We start from the raw sequence: 18,036 nt of genomic DNA on the forward strand, positions 1-18,036 counted from the left end.
TGCCTTGATTTTATTTGTGTTTATAGCAGTTTAGCTAACATGCTTCACTCAGGCAGCTGCAGGGAGCAGGCCTGGTTTCCACTGGGCACTGAAAGCTCACATTTCTCTCCAACTTGCGTGTTTTCTTTTAATTGATCCCTTTTGTTTTCTAAGCGGCTTGTTTTTTGTGCTGGTTAAATTTGTCGGACTGACAGCTCAGGAGACTTTTGGCTTCTGCAGTCCCTGGGGCAGGTGAGGATGTGACTGTGTGAACTCTCCCCTCTGTTTCCTAGTGATTCTCTTCCAGCTCAACCTCTACCCCTACCAAACAGAAACTATCTAGCACTGCCCACTTGTGCAGTGTCTGTGTGCCTTCTCCTTCAGAGCAAGATGGATCATGGGGTTGCAAGGCATCTGCTGTGAGCAACTCTCATGGTCCACAGCACAAAACACTTTCCCAAACAAATACTGCCCCACAATATTTAGGCTCCAGTTTGTGGGAGCTGTGTTTATGGTAACTTCTGTGAGGCTGAAGGCCTGATTCTCATCACTTCCTTTCCTGCTTTCCATCAATGCTAATGTTAGCCATTCCCAGAGCTGTTCTTGTGTCCAACCCATCTTTGTGGACAAACACCTGTGTTAATAGAAAACTTACTTTCTTCTTGGGTAGAATTTTCAAAGAATGTGCCTAGCTTTGTACTCCCTTTACTTGTCACTTAAAACATCCTCCTACACCAGGCGTACAGTCACCCTTCATACTTCTGCGAGTATGCAGAAGTGACTAAAATCCTGGTGTTAACAGGTGTAACTCATTGAAGGCAGTTGGAATTCTTTGCTCTTAATTAGGGGTGAATTTGGCCTTTTTTTCAAAACCACTAGGCCAGGGTAAGTGGTTAAGTGCTTAGACAGTTCTTATCATCTAAGCTACAAGTTTGCTATCATCTAAACTGCAGGTTGCCATAAATAATTTGCATAACACATGTTTCCAGGTTGCAGAGGTCCGTGGTAGAGTCTCTGAAGTATGCAAGACATGTAAAGTAAAAGCAGCTACTGGATGTCAGGCTGACAGCAGGGTTGTATTCTCTAATCCTTCCTTGGTGTGCTAGGAAGCATAATGTAAGCAGTGGAATAGGAAGTTTGATTAGTGGTGTCTCTTGCCCTTACCAGCTTTTAAACTCTAAGGAACTCTGGTCTTTGCCCTAAGCATTTTCTTGGAGAGGTAATTTTTACTGGGAAAGCTCCAGCACCATTTCCCAGTAAAGTCAATGAGATTGCATGCATCAAAGGAGTTAAATAATTTGGTGTATTTTTATATTGCTCATTGTTGTTATGTGTGCAGATGACTTGGTGAGTTCTCTATTTTGGCCTCTTAGTTTTGAGGATGTAGATGTCCTTGCTGCTTTTGAGACCTGTACAGCCAATTGCAAGTGTGGAGAAGTGTCCAGAGTATCAAGAAATGTAAATAACTTATTGGGCAAGTTGTTAGTAAGCTTCATAGTAAAGATATGGTGAGTAATAAGATTAACTTTCCCTTTTCTTTTTTTGTCTTGACCCTACAGGTCCTGCAAGCTCCGTGAGTGCCAAGCAGTGAATTATGGGCTGGGTATCCACCAGTGCATCATGAAGATTGACTTTATTTTTGCCCTCTTGAAGTTCACGTGCTTTATGAATTCACTCTCTCTTCTATCTCACTGCCATCTCCGTCAATATTGTCACCACTTCTAGAGAACAAGAATTTTAGGCTTGGGCTTTGGCTCTCCCTTTCCTTCCTCCTGGAACACCAGTGTCACCTTTGTATTCTACCAAAACAAATTACTGTAGGTAATTTCGCCCTTCAGAGAAGTACACCATCTGGAGAAGTCACTTCATGTACCCTATACTTCTGAGATAAAAGCCTCTGGTTCCTAAGGATAATTGAGATCTTTCCTTGGGAGGAGACACTTCCTCTTGGTCTTTTTCCACTTACTCTCCTCTTCTCTGTCACTCCCTCTGCTCTTCTCTTCCTTTTGGATTTAACATTTGGTGTTGACTACTGGGGCTCTCCTCCCAGTAGTGTGGCTTCTTTTTTTCTCCTAGGGAAGAGCAGATTCTTGAAACAATGGGCTTCACTCTGCATTCTATCTACTTCACCTTGAAGGTGAGTTTGCTGCTGGGCTCCTTGCTGGGTCTCTGTTTGGGTCTGGAGTTCATGGGCATCCCCAACCAGTGGGCCCGCTACCTCCGCTGGGATGCCAGCACTAGGAGCGAACTCAGCTTCCAGTTCAAGACCAATGTCTCTGCTGGGCTGCTCCTCTATTTTGATGATGGTGGTGTCTGTGACTTCCTCTGTGTGTCCCTGGTTGATGGGCGCATCCAGCTGCAGTTCAGTGTGGACTGTGCGGAGACGACAGTTACCACAGACAAGCAGGTGAACGACAGCAGCTGGCACTTCCTGATGGTCAGCCGCAACCGCCTGCGGACAGTGCTGGTGCTGGATGGCGAGGCCAAGCCGGGGGAGGTGCGTCCGCAACGCCAGTACATGAACATCGTCAGTGACCTCTTCATTGGGGGAGTCCCGCTGGACATTCGTCCTGCTGCCTTGACTCTTGATGGTGTTCTGAGTGAGCCTCCATTTCAAGGATTTATCCTGGATCTTAAATATGGCAATTCGGAGCCGCAGCTCCTGGGCAGTCAAGGGGTCCGACTGGAAATGGAAGGACTTTGCTCAGAAAACCCCTGTGAAAATGGTGGCACTTGCTTCCTTCTGGATGGCGAGCCACACTGTGACTGCTCAGCCACTGGATATGCTGGCAAGCTGTGTTCTGAAGGTAAGAGAATACTTCCCTGTTTCTCATTGACCTTTACATGATCCAAAGAGTTAATTTGTTGTTTAGCAGGGCTATGACAGAGTTCTTATTCCTGCTGATTGAAGGAATTCAAGTTCTGCCATTCTTTTTCCAAATAGAAGTAATTAAATGGGAGTAGATAAAGAATATGAGCAACTGCAACAAAGTGTCTTTCTGAAAGGATGCTGCGCTTGTACACTTGTAGCATGGAGAGATTTTCATCATCATCATCATTCATTTCATCAGCAACTTATTAATAAGGGTAGAGAACATGAACTGGTAAATAAAACTAAGAAGTACCTTAGCTTAGTGTGGGTAAAATAAATGGCTGGCTTTTTTCAGTAGTCCCTGAAAACTGAGTGAAGTGTCAGCAAACAGGAGCCATACATACATACATACATACATATATATATATATATATATATATACACACACACACACACACACACACACACACACACACACACACACACACACACACACACACACACATATGTATATATATATCACTAACATAACTGATGGACAGGACATTGTATACTTTTTTGATGTTAGCTTTTGCTAGCCTGTGGAAGCCCCATGCTTCCCTTCAATTGCTTCCATACTGATCACTGAATGGCACCTTGATTTTTTTAGCATCCTTTATTAAATTGCCTAAATTGCTTTTTAAATTGATCTTAGTATTGCAAAGGGAAGAGGGATTTGAATGTTTCCTCATGGTTTGGTACTCTCTTTTTGAGTTTGAGAGTTTTAAGTCATACAAACTGCATGATGAAGTGTATTTCAGATTTTTCCTTTGGTATTTAGCAATGTGATGGTAATTGAGTTTGTTTGTGCGGGAAACTTAAGTCAGCTGAAAATCCCTGTGTGAATTTGAGAATCTCATCACAACACTGTTTATGCCATTTGGCTTTAAACAGCGCAGTTTGAGCTTGAACCAAAGATGAAACCTGGACAAGAAGTGTTCAATCTCAAGGAAAAAAAAAAAAACCAACCTGAAATTTTGTCAAAATGGAAATATTTGCAATAATATTTTCTCGACTACTATTTGTTCACTTCTTTTGGCAATGAAACTAGATTAACCAGAGGTTAGCCTGTACAATGTGAGATGTGGTGAAGTCAGTCCTTATACTGTTGCTACCTAAGTTAAAAGCCCTACAGCTCCACATTTACACTTTGCAATTAGACAGAGAAGCAAACATGTTTTTATAGGAAGGGAAGGTTTGGAAAATAAACATAGCATCCATATGTGCATTAATTTTAGGGTGATTTTAATAATAACAGAAAATTTGGCTTTATATTCAAATAATACAGTAAGTACATTAGCCTTAGACAGGAGGTGTGAGCCTGGGAAGTGCTGAACACAGAATTCTTGCTGGCTATTTGCTCCGACCTGATTAGTCCAAACCATTAATGAGCCAGAACTGTCTGACCTGATTAGTCCAAACTATTGATGAGCCATGAGTTGCGTGGGGCTGGACAGAATTCTGGGTGTGACCAGGCAGTTCAGGAGCCGGGCCACCAGCCTGATCCTCATACGCTTACAGAGCAAACACACCTCAGGTCTGAATGCTATGCTGATAGATGCTTGCAAGAGCCACACAGGCATGTGGACCCTGAAACATAAAGATGTAAGGCTCTGTCTACTGCTGGGCTAATGGATCCAGACTCTTTGGGGAGCTGCTCACAACATCAACAGCGTATGGTTTTCAGTGAACCACCTGAGAAAGTACTGAAAGTGAGCAGGAATTCCATGTACCTGTGGGGCAATTGTCAGAACTCTAACCAGGGCTCAGGGGGTGGACTTTCTGCATTTCCTGGGTAGGTGGAACAATCTGAAATACATCTTCTAATGAATCCAGGGATATTTTTGTTGTAGACACCATGGATAAAGCAATGCTATTGTTACTGTTTGAAGCCATGAGTCACCATTGCTGTTTGTTTTCTATAGTGATTCATCAGTTTCCAGCCCAACCTGCTGTTAAGGGTGAGCAAGGAAGTTTGTCACAACGTGCCTTCTTGAGCAAACACTTTTAACTCGCTGTTAGCTGGGGTCTTTTCACTCTCAGAGAAGATGCTGTGTGGAGAACTTTTCCAGTGGATCAAATGTAGAGTCATTACCTTGTTTGGTTCTTCTTGTTTTCTCATGTATTACTAAATGGTGTATATTTGGTTTATGTTAGAATTTTACAATCAGCCTTGTTTTCTGCCTCCTTTATGCTGTAGCAGTGGTGATTTCTGTTTGTTAAATACTGCCATTAAAAAAATGTTACAGTGTCTGTGCAGATGAGTGGGAAAACCAAAAGAAAAGGCTGTTTACTAAGTGGAAACAAGCTGACAAAGAAAAATGGCAAGAAAAAAAAACAGGAAGCAGATGAAGTGTAGCTACCTTTTTGTCTGACTTTGAAAAGTGCAAGATGTTGTCTTTCAATTCTGCAAGTGTGGCAGAATCTCCACTGATAAACAGTAGGATGTGGCAGGAGGTTACAGGCTCTTCCTGCTTGTGGCTTGATTGGCCATTAAACAACGTGTATTTTCTTTGTTTGCTTTTTTCCCCCAAGAGACTGAGATGTTTGTTGTCAGAACTGTTCCCTTTTGTTTTTGTATGTTTATCATGCCTCTGGATATATGCAGAAGTAACATGGTTGTTTTATTCCCAGTCTCACTTTTGAAAAAGATTGGTCTCTCAACTGGATATCAACAGCTCCCTTTTTGGGGAGGGAACCTTCACTTCATTACAGTATATACTAATCTGTAGTCAATGTGCATATTTTCCTTTCATCATCAGAGTTGGCTCTTTTACTGGGAACTGATGGATCCGATCAATAACAAGTTCTGTTTGAACAGCTAAATGTAATGTGTACCTTTTGAATAATGAGTTCTCTTGACAGTGTCCAGGCTATTACTTGGCTATTGACTGATACCTATGTCTGCAGATGGTAAAACCATAGCAAACTCATTTATTTTGTGGCCAGAGATAGAAGAAGTAAACAGAGAGTGGAACCTGCTGTTTCTGTACTGTGATGGAATGAAACTCCATGTACTTTAATGGAATGAAGCTCCATTTACAGTATTATAGGCTACTGTAACTCCAAGTGCAGTTCCAGTTATGATGGATGTCAACAGAGAACAACCATTCCATACTGAGATGAAACTGTGAATGTGCAAAAAAAATGTTGGCACTTCATGTGCACCCAGAGTTTGTAGGGTTGTGTACATCATGGCAGTCACATGCCCAGAGGGTAGCTGAGCAGGTACAGTTTCAGTGTCTCAGTTTATACAGTAGGAGTGGAAATATGTGCACTTTGGGAAGTTTGACTGTTTTGAATAAAGTGTGAGACTATTTTAATTGCAGTTGGAGTAAACTGGTTCACTGAATCTGACAGCTCTGTAGGGTACAAAGGATGGCTGATTTGAGTAGCTATTAGTTAGTATGTTTCTGGGCAATGGTGGCATTAGACATGAAAGCTGAACTCAGAGACATCTTCACCTCTCATAAACCTCATCAGTCTCTGTGGAATCAGGATGCTGCCAAGAGAATGAGGTTCCTGTGGAATTTGATCATCACAGATACATTCAAATTTCTGGAGAAAAAACCCAAGAAAACCCTTCCCCAATCAAATTTTGCAAGCTGAGGTGCTGTAGAAGCCAGATGAGGTTATTCATATCTGCTCATTCAGGAACACGCTGTCAGGCTGCAAGAAATTTTCTCTGACACTGCTGTGTAGAGAGTGAGTTCACAAATGTGGACAGTGTGAATGCAACACTGTTTGTACAAATGTATTTTGGCCTAAACCCTCACCCTTCTTCTAAGACTCCTTCTGGACTTTCTGAGGAAAGGTGAACAGAAGATGTGCTTAGAAATGCATTAACTCCCCTTGTAGTTGCAGCACCAAGACGTTGATCACCAACTTCACAAAGCACCATGCTGAAGCCTTTGTGTTGCCTGCAGGGGCTGTTTCTAAACGAAGGTTGAATACGGGCTTGATTGCAGCTCTTCCCTTGATTACAGAGCAAGATTTCCTGGGGATGCTGCCTGCTGAATGACAGAGGAGCCCATTGCTCTGTAATTATCACACTTCTAACTGCATCGGGAACAGATTTTTCTATAGCCCCTCAGCTTCGTTTAAAGTGACAAGTTACTGCAGGATTTATCCTCTTCCTGCCCCTTCAGAGCAGCCCAGCCTTGGTTGTATCTGAAGGCACTGCCCAGCTTCACTTGCAGTCACTGTATCTCTGTGCCAGCCACCCCAATCTTCCTAATACTAAAGAATAGTTTGGCACTTTGCCATGAGCCTGATGCTTGCACTTAATTTGCATATGCATTTACATACATCTTGTAATCAGAAACAAATGAACATGACCATAATATTTGCTTCTACTTGCATGTTCCTTGATAGATGAATATAAATTGGTTGTTGAATTCACCAGCAGTAAACAGTTGCAGACCCTCCATTTGGTGCTCTGCTGTTCTAGAGGACACCAGGCAGTTCTGGCACATGCTTTGGATGGGCCCAGATCTTCATTCACCAGTGCAAAACTCTAGAACTGATCATCTCCAAGGTCTGTGGAGTAAATATTGCAAGGGGCAAATCTGCTGTTTTATGTCACTTATATCACAGCACTGGTCACTGGGCAGAAAGCTGGTAAGAACTTTGCCCATACTTCATTTTGCAGCAATTCAGTTTTCCCCATCTCTTTTGCTTGCTTATTCTTCCTGGTTTAAGTTCCCTTTGTTGTATTTAAAATTATAATATTTCTTCCAGTTTGGTTGCAATTTTTTTAATGCAATGCCAGATCAGCACCGAGAAAGATGATGTGTTCAGGTATTAATGCTTATAAAGTGCTTTGAAAATCAAGGTGGAGTTTAGGCACCATTTGTTATTCTTAATGATAACTATTAAAACTGAGCCACAGGATTTGAATTTAGATCCTACATACTCTTTCACAGAAGATGCCAAGGACCCCCCTCACTAAGTGTGGACTAAGCAAACCCTTTCCAGAACTAGCTGGATTTGTTTTGTAGACTCCCCTGCTTTAAAAGCAGGAGAGCTGCAGGGTGATTGCAGAAGCCTATATGGTAAGTGTCACTGGTTCAAATAATCTGTCTGCAATACATGCTGACAGCTATGTTCTTGTAGTTTCCCTCTCTTGTATTATAGATCACTGTGGGGCTGCAATCCTTTTCTGCTGGATTGCAGGTCAGCTATAGACCTTGGGTAAAAGAGATGTTAAACCCCTCAGTTGGGCAAAGCTTGGACATTTCCTCTGATAAAGTGAAGCAGGTGGTGGTTGGGTACAAAGGAAATTGCTGTTTGGTGTAAGCTGGAACTGGTGAAGAGTGACAATAATTAGTGGGCACGGAGAAGAGTGAACTCAGGGGGAAAAAGCCTCAGGATGAAAATGTTCTTTTATAAAGTGTTATAGATGTGTAAACCATAGCTCATATACACTGTTTATAATAGCTGCTCCATATTGGTTTTACCTGCCTGATAGAATAAAAGAAGAGTTCTTAGCTCTTGCAAAGAGAATGTGATGACCAAGCTTCTGGAGGATTAAATCCAGATAGAATTGGATACCAGCATTCTCTGTGAGCCCATAGACCAGCCTGCTGGCTCCTGCTCTATCCCAAAGTGTGCACAGCCTGGATCTAAACTGGAATTTTTGGGCATTACTAAATAAAGATCAAAATTAAAGTAACTAGTATTAATTATGTGAAGATGAGCAAAGTCAGAAATTTCTCTTTCCAGTGTAAGGGTTTCCAACTTGATTTCTGAAGAAGGGTTTATTTTCCTTTGGTTTTGCCATAAAAAATAAAAGTGGGGGGAAGAGTTGATTAATTATTACTGTACAGGCTTCTGCTGAGCTAGGCAGCTTGTCATGGAGGTCAATCAGCACTAAATACAGCCCCAAGCAAGACAGCACATGCTGCAGCGGTTGCTTTCATCCTTACTCAGGTACGAAGGTGTGCAGGGCATTTGCCACAAGGTAATTTTTGTTATGTTTTGGTGAAAAATGGAGGGCAATAATCCTCCCAGATGCCTTGAGGATGTTGGAAATGGCGCCACAAAGCTCCAGGGAGAGAATCGGAGGAGGAGCACATCTGTCCGGTGAACTCTGTCTCTACTCAAAGAAGACGAGCCTCTGTCAGCGTCAGCACTGAGTGCTCCCTGGTGCAGGAGAAGGTGGTAATCCATGTGATGAAATGGTAGAATGGCCACCTGTCCTTGGCTACCTTCTAACTTCACTTCTAATTTTAATTGTTTCTTTGCTGACCAACTTTGAACTTGATGCACAGGAAAGCTTTTTTTCTCTCCTATAGAAAGCAAGGCAGCTGCCATGTTATTGCTGTCCAGAAACAGCAATGGGACTTCTGGTGTATGTGTGTGTCTCTTGCACAATCCTTCATTGCAGACAGGTTCACTGCCATTATAATATATATATTCCCTGCAGAGCAAAGCAGTTGCTCTTTCTCCATCTGTAAACAGGTCCAGGAGCTGACAAATGGGTGCAAAACAGCCCAAGGACTACGAGAAGTAGATGTGAGGGAGTAGGAAGGACTCTGGATGTCAGAATCTACTTGAAGCAGAACTCATTTGTATCTGAATGTGTTTGCTGTGAAATGGAGCTCAGACCTGAGTACACTGGATTCACTTTCTGTGCTACTGACACCTTTGCCAGTTATGCTGTGTCAGCTCTCCAGGCCCTGCCTGCATGTACACTTGTTCACCTCATTATTCTGAAAAGAGACCAGGGTATAACGTATAAAGGAAGTGGAGCAGGGCAACAGAACTTGAATGGTCTGGTCATAAGAGTGTTAGCACCTAAGAGGCTGATTTCCATTTCTGCTCCAGTCTTTCTGCGTCCCTGGAGTGATTTGCTGGCAGACTGAAGGACTCAAGACTGAATCAATTGACCTTTCTTTGCAGAGGATATGTACCTGGTTACCCCCTGTGTCTCAGTTTCTATATCTGAACTATGTAGTCAGTAGGGCTTTCTATACTCCAGGTGTTAAGAATCCCATATGCTTCTGTATGACAGTGATAGAGACATATAAATATCTTAGCATGACAAGTAAATGATGATAATGCAGCAACACCCAGTAGAATGACCTGGTTTGATAGTCAATTTTTTAGCTAGGACATGCAGTTAGAAATTAAGGTGGTTTTCTTTGTTAAGTGGCCATCTTTGAGGAGTGCTCCTCATCTTTCTTTTCAACAGAAATCTCCCAGTTTCCTGCTACTCTGTGGAATGTCACACTGTGAGTAGGCAGACCTTTCCCAGGCCAGGCTGCAGCTGTGCTGGTAAAGACAGAGCCTGAGCAGCAGTGTAGCCTCTTCCCTGTTGGTGACATGGAGCAGATGCTGCACTGCAGGGTGCTGATACAAGCAAGAGGAGAAAGAAAGCTTTTTTTTTTTTTTTGTATCTGACCCATGTGCTCCACTGACCTCCCCCAAATGTCCTCTGCTGTGAACCTCAGATGCTGATCAGATGCTTTTCCTTGTACTGTGGCCCACCTCTGCCTACCTGTCGGCGTTGGCTCTCTCCCTGCTGTGGCTGCTGGTTTCAGCCTGCCCCTTTCATCCTCCATGCTCAAGACTCGCCTCCACCTTGTGCTGTCAGGGGAAGCAAAGAGAGCACAAAAGGCTACCCAAGCAGAATGGCATAATTTGCCCTTCCTCTGTTCCTCTATGCATAAAAAGCAGGATAGCAAAGAAAGCCCATTGGATTCTTTCTGAGTGTTTAATTAGCACAAAACTGGCAAGTGTTCTGCAGTTCTAAGGCACTGAAAGGGTGTGTAAAAACCTTGCTTTTCCTGTTGGCTCTCATCAAAGCTCTGACTGCTTATTAGATAAAGCAGGTATATTTGTCTGCAGTTTGCAATGTAGGGCAACAGGAAAGGTATACTTGGCTCTGAGGATTTTGTTCTGAGGTGTGATCTATCTCCTCTTACTCATGGAATTTGACCAGTTAAATAACCTGACTGAATATAATGGATTGGATTTGGCTCTGAGTATTTGGCAAGAGATCTTTATCAGTAAAGAAAGAAGCAGTGCCTTGGTAGATGTAGGAATTTGAGCTGTAGGTTAAAACCAGGCTTCAATCTCTAATAGTGCTGGCGGGCTCCATAGTTGGCTTGGCTGCTGCATTTATTCAGAAGCCTTTCTCAGCCTCTGTAGTTTCTTGGGTGGATTTTCATTTCTCTGTGGTTTGTTGCCTTAGTACTTGAGAAAAATGACACTGCCTGAGATTTCTGAACCTCTGGTGTGTCTCCACAGGCATGTGTTTGATTTTCTGGTTATTCCTGCTGCTTCCATCTTGCAAGTCTGGTTTTCAGGGTTGGAGAGCCTCTCAGTACCTTTCTCCTCAAGGTAATGTAGGAGAAATCCTTGGAACTAAAGGCATGTTTCTCCAGTGAGGCTGGTCAGGAGCAAGAGTTGAGGAATGGCTAGCCCTGAAGAGAGTGGCTAGTGTTGTGATCTGCAAATTCCATAGTTCAGTTGTCTTTGCCGCTGAATTCCTTAAGCATTTTTCTGTATGTAGTTGAAATTTCTTATGTTCCTCAAAGACTTTTTTTAAATGGGGAAGAAGTGTGTGGAGTCATTCCTTAATTAATTGCTGATTAAAAAAATAAAGGGAAAAAGAAAAAGGTGAAGTTTGTAAAGAGGAAAGGCGATTAAATTTCTTGTCTAGGACTGCCTAAAAGAAAAAACTGGTAAAGTAACCAGAATTTCTGTATTTTCACTTCTGTCTTTTGCCTTTTGGTTTGTGCCTTCTCTGAGATCTGCTCTGGAACTAGGTGTGGTAGGAGGCAGGGGGCTGTGCAAAAGCAATTACCCTGCATGATACCTACCAGACCTCTGCTGTAATGGGAGATGTGTGTAGGTCCTTGTAATTCACATAGCTGTGGCTTTAAGGAAGATAACAGGAGATCAGTGACCATGAAAGAATATGGATGGGTATATTGCCATTGTGAAGCAGTAGCATTGCTATATCCCTCAGGATAACCAGAGCTAGAGGTGGGTTTATGTTAGTGTCAGGGTGGGGCAAAACTCATAAAGGCATATCTAGCTGAAAATTTGGCAGATGAGGTACTGGTAGCTGTGTGATCCCAGAGCTTGAAATATGATGATATTGTTATGACTGTAAGTTTATTGTGTAGAAGACCTTTTGAGTAAACATCGGATGCTGCAGAAAATGGCAAAATCCTCTTTCTTCAGAGTTCCTCTAGTGGGCACTGTGTTGTTGGAGATCTGACTTTTTTTCCTTCACTGAAAAAAAAAGTAGAGCTCAAGTGATCAATTTGTAATTTTGCTTGCTGGCTGCCTCCTTCTAAATTTTCTTTTCCTTCATTACTTAAGCTGAAATGCTCAATTGTGTCTCAGCTGCATCAATGAACACATCTGCAACAAATCCCGAAGCCTTTTGGTTTTGAGCAGACATGAGGCCTATATACCTACACACGTCACCTCTACTTTGCATCTGACACAGAAACGTATCTTTAAGGCAGTGTGGTGTTTGCCTGCCCTATGGTGGGGCATGTTTGAATGAAAGACATGTGGAGTTACGTTTTGACCAGCTAAGACACATCAGAATCAGACAGACTGGAAATGTTTTCCTTGTGAAAAATGGTGGTTTCATTCAGATCAAAATATTTAGGAAAAGAAAAAAGCCCAACTGATTTGGATGACAATCTGCAGAAAAAAGCAATGTGTTTTTAATTTGCAGAATTTCTGAATCCTGATTTTTTTTAAAAAATACTCTATATCTATTACACATAAAAATGTAGCTTATTTTAAAATTTACCAACATGATTAGCCCAAATATGGATCTACTACTGATGAACTGCAATATATCACAAAAATATTGAAGTGTTTTAAGGAAGGGGCATGTACTCCCACAATGACCAAATGGAACTAATGGAAACCCATGGATTCAACCCCACCATGGTCCTGTGGGGATTGTTAGGTTCAGAAGAGCATGCAAAAGGAGACCTAAGCATAAGTTAAACTTAATCAGAGAGGAGAACGGATTTCCAGCCTGCAGACAGCAAGTGGAGCCTGGAGGACAAATACAGCAATGACCAGATTGGTGCCCTTTGAAGCCTCCCAGGAGAGAAGAGTGGTGTGAAGCACTGCTATCCTGTCAGTTTGTTGGAAGTGACAGCTCCATAGGTACTGCTGTCTGTCAGGAGCTCCACTGTAGAAAAGGCTTGAGGAATAATTATGAGTGGATAGGACTTGAGTGGGCTCTTTCCCATTTGACTTCTAATATGTATCACTGAGCAGTGCAGTCTCTCAACAGTGACAGTGAGGGCAGCAAGGCTGAGTATATTAATGAAGAACCACAGCTGCTGATGTGAGAGCCTGAGATTGTCAGCAGTTTGTTTTTCAGCTTTTTAGCATGTTGGTTGAACCTAAGTAGCTTACAATGCAGCCGGACCTAAGGACTGGGCAGCAGGCATTCCCAAAGAAGAGCTTAACAAATACCTCTCTGTGCAAGAAGTGCTCTCTGAAATGCAGCCAGCCCAAGCTGAAATTTGGGCTGGATAAGCAAGGCTCTGCCTATGAAAATCACTTGGGATCTGCACCAGTATGGCATGACAGTCATTCCTGAGCTCTGGGATGTTTTCCCTGTCATTGCTGCTGCCAGTGTGGTGACTCCCAGTTTGCCCGAGGCAAAAGATAGCTAAACCGAAGTACTAAGTAACAGATCCTCTATCCCGGGAGAACAATTGGCTGTGATTTCAGAACTCATTTGTCAGTGGTGTTTAATTATAGCCTTGCTACCACTTACAGTGGAGGTCACTGCTATATAGTAGGTCTGTTTAGTGCTCCCTCTGGTCTTAAAAATCTATGAATCTATATCATGCTATTTTGGGGCATTTGTAGCAGTCTCCACCAGTTTTCTTTCAGAGCTGAAATTGCTTAAGTTTCCTCCTAGTTAATTGACAAAATGTTGTTGTTGGAAAGCTGACTAAAACAATTTAAGCCCCTTTTCAGGTCTGGGAGTGAAACAAAATGTAGGTTACATCTTCTTTAGTTTCTATCCTTACAGTTGCCCAGCTGTTTTCTCCTTCTGCACAGCTCTGCTGCAATATTGGCATGTGAATTATTTTAACTTGCAGATACTGTGTCATCAATGGGGCTGTTCTATAGTGAAAATATCAAATGTAAGGATCATTGTATAAAATGTTTGCTTGCACATCTGGTCCCATAAATAATACTTAACTTAAAATTAACTTCATATACCAACTGCTCTTTATTTGAGCAAAGTTTTCATTCATCTGATGGAAGATGTCCTTAACTAAGAATTAAACATAAAATTAACACAAATTTGATCTGGAATTCAAAATAGCAGTTATTCAAAATAGCAGTTTTGATCATTTTACTTTCATATTGTATTTATTTCTGTCCTTTTTCACCTCCAAAGATTTGGCCCAAAGATCACATTCTTCCATGAGATTCTTTCATTGCTGTGTTTGCCTTTAATAATTTTAATGATCTGATACCAAGACCAATCAAATGTTCTTCTTTTAAAACTGAGTGAAGAAGGAAAATTAATTGCAAAAATCCTGCTTAAATGTGATCTTAAAGTTGTGAATTTCAGAATTAAATGGTAGTACCTGCTGCAATCAAAATGCCTCATGGCATCCATTAAAATGTGCTTCAGGCAACTTGCACTTGAATTGTGTGCAAGGCAGGAAAATAAAAGAGCTAAAACGCTGTCAGGTTAATAATAAATTGTGCATACATGTGGCACATTTCATCAGAGTATGCCTAAGCATCTCACAACTACTGATAAATCAGTCAGCCTTCACATCACTCTACCACACTGTGGAATGCATGCTATCTCCATTTTACTGATGGCAAAACTGAGAGGCAAGCAGAATGAGAATTATTGAAGGGTATCAAGTCAGAAGCTGCCTGAGGTGAAATTGGAATCCAGAATGCTAAATCCTAAGTATTAAATGATGTAGTAGTTTATCTCGTTTTATCCAAGTGTGCTAGAAAACCCACAAAATACTGTGATATACATTGAATGTGAAGCTAAAACCACAGCATTGGATTTTAGGGATTCTTGTAAAATTTCAGTTGAAATTCAAATAATTTCAACTCTCTTTTTATTGTTTTTGGTGGATTGGATTGTCCATAATGAAGAAGTTCTGCCTTTTGGGCTGTTGTCTCATAACTTTGCCCACTGAAACCATCTTGAACCAGCTTGTTCTTGTGTACTACCTTGTGCTAGTAGGCAGCACTGCTTGGGCTATACTTTATGGATTCCCCTGTTTAGTGCTTTTTTTAAGTTAGTAACAAGGAAAAACAGACTTGCAGCAATAAAAGTTTTAGCTAGTTTTGCCCATCTCTGGTTCATGTGTGCTCCGATACAACTTTTCAAGACAGGATTCAGTTCCTCTAAATGTTTCCAGTAGAGAAAGGTTTATGATTTCACTTAAAATACTAAAATGTAAGACTAATTCAAATATTTGAATACTTGACTGAACATACCCTTGGATGGAAGGTGATAGGATAAAGTGTGGTTTTACATTTCCCCTCCCTTCTGAATTTCTTCAAAGCTGCAAAGGTTAGGCTCTCATGTAACCTTCTGTTTCTGTCCAGCCTTCATTGTCCATAGAAACAGTAAGTTTCCCTGGAAACTTTGTTTCAGAGTGGAGTGGCTCCAATGAACCCCTGAAGGCAGGACTCTGTTGTGCTGAACTTCCAGCTGAGTAGAACTGATTGTATAGAAGGTTGTTCATAGGTGGTGAAGAAAGAAGAGTTGTCAATTTGACTTTTTTGTTTTGCTGTTTTTTTTCATGGACTCATTAAGCTGGAAAAGACATCTATGATCATCAACTCCAACCATTAACCTACCATTAAGCGCTGCATCTACACTTCTTTTTAAATACTTCAAGTGATACTTAAATACTCAACTACTTTCCTGGGCAGCCTGTTTCAGTGCTGGGCAACTCTTTCTGTAAAGAAATTTTTCCCAGTATCCAACCTGAATGTCCCCTGGCACAGCTTGAGACTCTGTCCTCTCATCCTATTAATTGTTACTTGAGAGAAGAGGCCAATTCTCCCCTAGGCCAAATCTACCTTCAGGTAGTAGTAAAGAGGGATAAGGTCTCACCTGAGAGCTTCCTCTTCTACAGGCTTTTTCTCTTCCCCAGCTCCCTCAGCTGCTTCTCTGAAGACTTACTCTCTAGACCCTTCACCAGCTCTGTTCTCTGGACATGCTCCAGCACCTCAGTGTCTTTGTTGTAGTGAATGTCCTGGACCTGAACACAGGATTTGAGTTGTGGCCTCAACAGTGCCCAGTGCAGGGGGACGGTCACTGCCCTGCTCCTGCTGGCCACGCTGTTGCTGATAGGGGCTGGGATGCTGCTGAACTTCTTGGCCACCTGAGCACACGCTGGCTCATGTTCAGCTGCTGTTGATCAGCACCCCCAGGTCCTTTTTCCCTGGGCTGCTTTCCAGTCACTGTTCCCCCAGCCTGCAGTGATGAACGGGGTTGTTGTGATGCAGATGCGGGACCCGAGACTTGGCCTTGCTGAACCTCATACCATTGGCCTCAGCCTATCAGGGGAATCCACCCCATCCAGATTCCCCTGCAGATCCTTCCTGCCCTTCAGCAGATCAACACTCCCACTGAACTTGGTGTCTTCTACAAAGTAAGGCTTCACTTGATCCCCTCATCCAGATCATTGATAAAGATACTTAACACAGCTACAATACAGAGCTTGGTGAACCCCACTTGTCACCAGCTACCAGCTGGATGTAACTCCATTCACTCCCACTCTTGGAGCTTGCCCATCCAGGTTTTTACCCAGCAAAGGGTACACCTGTCCAAGATGGGAGCAGAGAGAAAGTCCTACAGAAAAATGGATTCCTGAAAATTTTATTTTATTAGCTTTACTCACTTTGAGCAGCTTAAATTTTTTTCAAGAGTTCTTTTTTTCTGTGTTTGTTGCCCAAAAATCTCTATTATAGACACTAAAAATGGTTCCAGTATGCTCCATTTCTAATGTTACCCTTGAAAACAAAGTTGCCTTGCAAAGAACAGTTACCCAAGTGAGCAGTAAGTTCGGCATGGAATGAAGATGGTGGCAGATGGGGCATGATGACATTGTGCTTATGTTGGAAACAATAACATAATGAGAAAACATGACTAGATGCTCTTCAGCCCAAAAGTGCTCTCTTATTTTCTATGTAATTGTGATAAACTGCATTTCACCATGCTGTCCTCCAGCAGTACTCCATTTTACTGCATAGCATACAGAAGTATGAGTAGGACTCTTCTGTTCAGGATAACTAACAATTCTGACTGGTATTTATTGTGGAAGCTGTTTTAAATTAAATTGTTTGAAGCTGTAAGCATGTATGAATTATTTTAGTGCAGTGTGCAACAAATTAATTGTTGGTGTTGTGAAGAACCACATCAGTGGAATTCCTTTATGTCTGTAATAAAACTCATCATCAGAACTAGGCCAGAAGGAAACAGATCTAAACAAATGGACAATCCCAAGATCAGGAGTGACATTTGTTGGTAGCGCTGTCAAACTGGATCCCAGGACATGCACACAAAAGTGAGTGGCCAGTCCAGACTCAGATGTATTTGTATAGCTGTTATCTCCATGATGGATGCTTGGAAAGTGATGTGCAGACCTGTGACTGTGTGGATCTTTTCCTTAAATCTTTCTGGCAGTCTTTTCTAAGCCAAATCACACCTAAACATCAACACTCCAGCTGTTCCTTTCTCAGACCAGAAATATGAGCTGATTTTTTGTAAGAGCAGCTCATGGTTCTGCTGCTTTTCACAGCTTCTCCTCCATCCTAATTGACCCTGGCTCTGTTCACCTTATCACTCTAGTGGGAGAAGGAAGGAAGGAAGGAGTGAGAGCTCTGACTTTGGCATTGATCATTGTTCTTCTTGCCCCCAACCCCAACGTGGTAGATGGAGGAGGCTGCTTTCAGGGCGGGCGGTGCAGTGAGAGAGATGACGGATGATGTGAGGAGAAAGCAGAACTGTCAAGATGATCATGGCTAGCGGGGAAAGAGCCTCCTGGCTGCGACTGGCCAGGCTGGCTTTTGCATACTGGCACTGGGAGGCAAAGCTGTCTTTCAGAGGCAAAGCTATGGGAGGCTGGGGGCTGGGATGTGCAACTGGAGAAAAAGAGAGCGAGTCAGCAAGGGAAAACCCAGTCCTGCTGTGTGACTGTAGCAGGAAA

General features: G+C 42.3%; 1 protein-coding gene across 4 annotated transcripts in view; it reads left to right on the forward strand.

Annotated features, from left to right (window-relative positions):
- The first annotated feature begins 1,951 nt into the window (after positions 1 to 1,951).
- NRXN3 (neurexin 3) overlaps positions 1,952 to 18,036 on the forward strand; it is a 909,952-nt gene continuing 893,867 nt past the window's right edge. For all 4 annotated transcript variants that reach the window (XM_050975200.1, XM_050975204.1, XM_050975201.1 and 1 more), the window contains exon 1: positions 1,952 to 2,786. In XM_050975200.1, coding sequence (XP_050831157.1) covers positions 2,078 to 2,786 — 709 coding nt within the window. In that variant the 5' untranslated portion in view covers positions 1,952 to 2,077. The remainder of the gene's footprint in view (positions 2,787 to 18,036) is intronic.

The sequence above is a fragment of the Serinus canaria genome, chromosome 5 (genome assembly GCF_022539315.1).
Source record: "Serinus canaria isolate serCan28SL12 chromosome 5, serCan2020, whole genome shotgun sequence".
NCBI lineage: Eukaryota > Metazoa > Chordata > Aves > Passeriformes > Fringillidae > Serinus > Serinus canaria.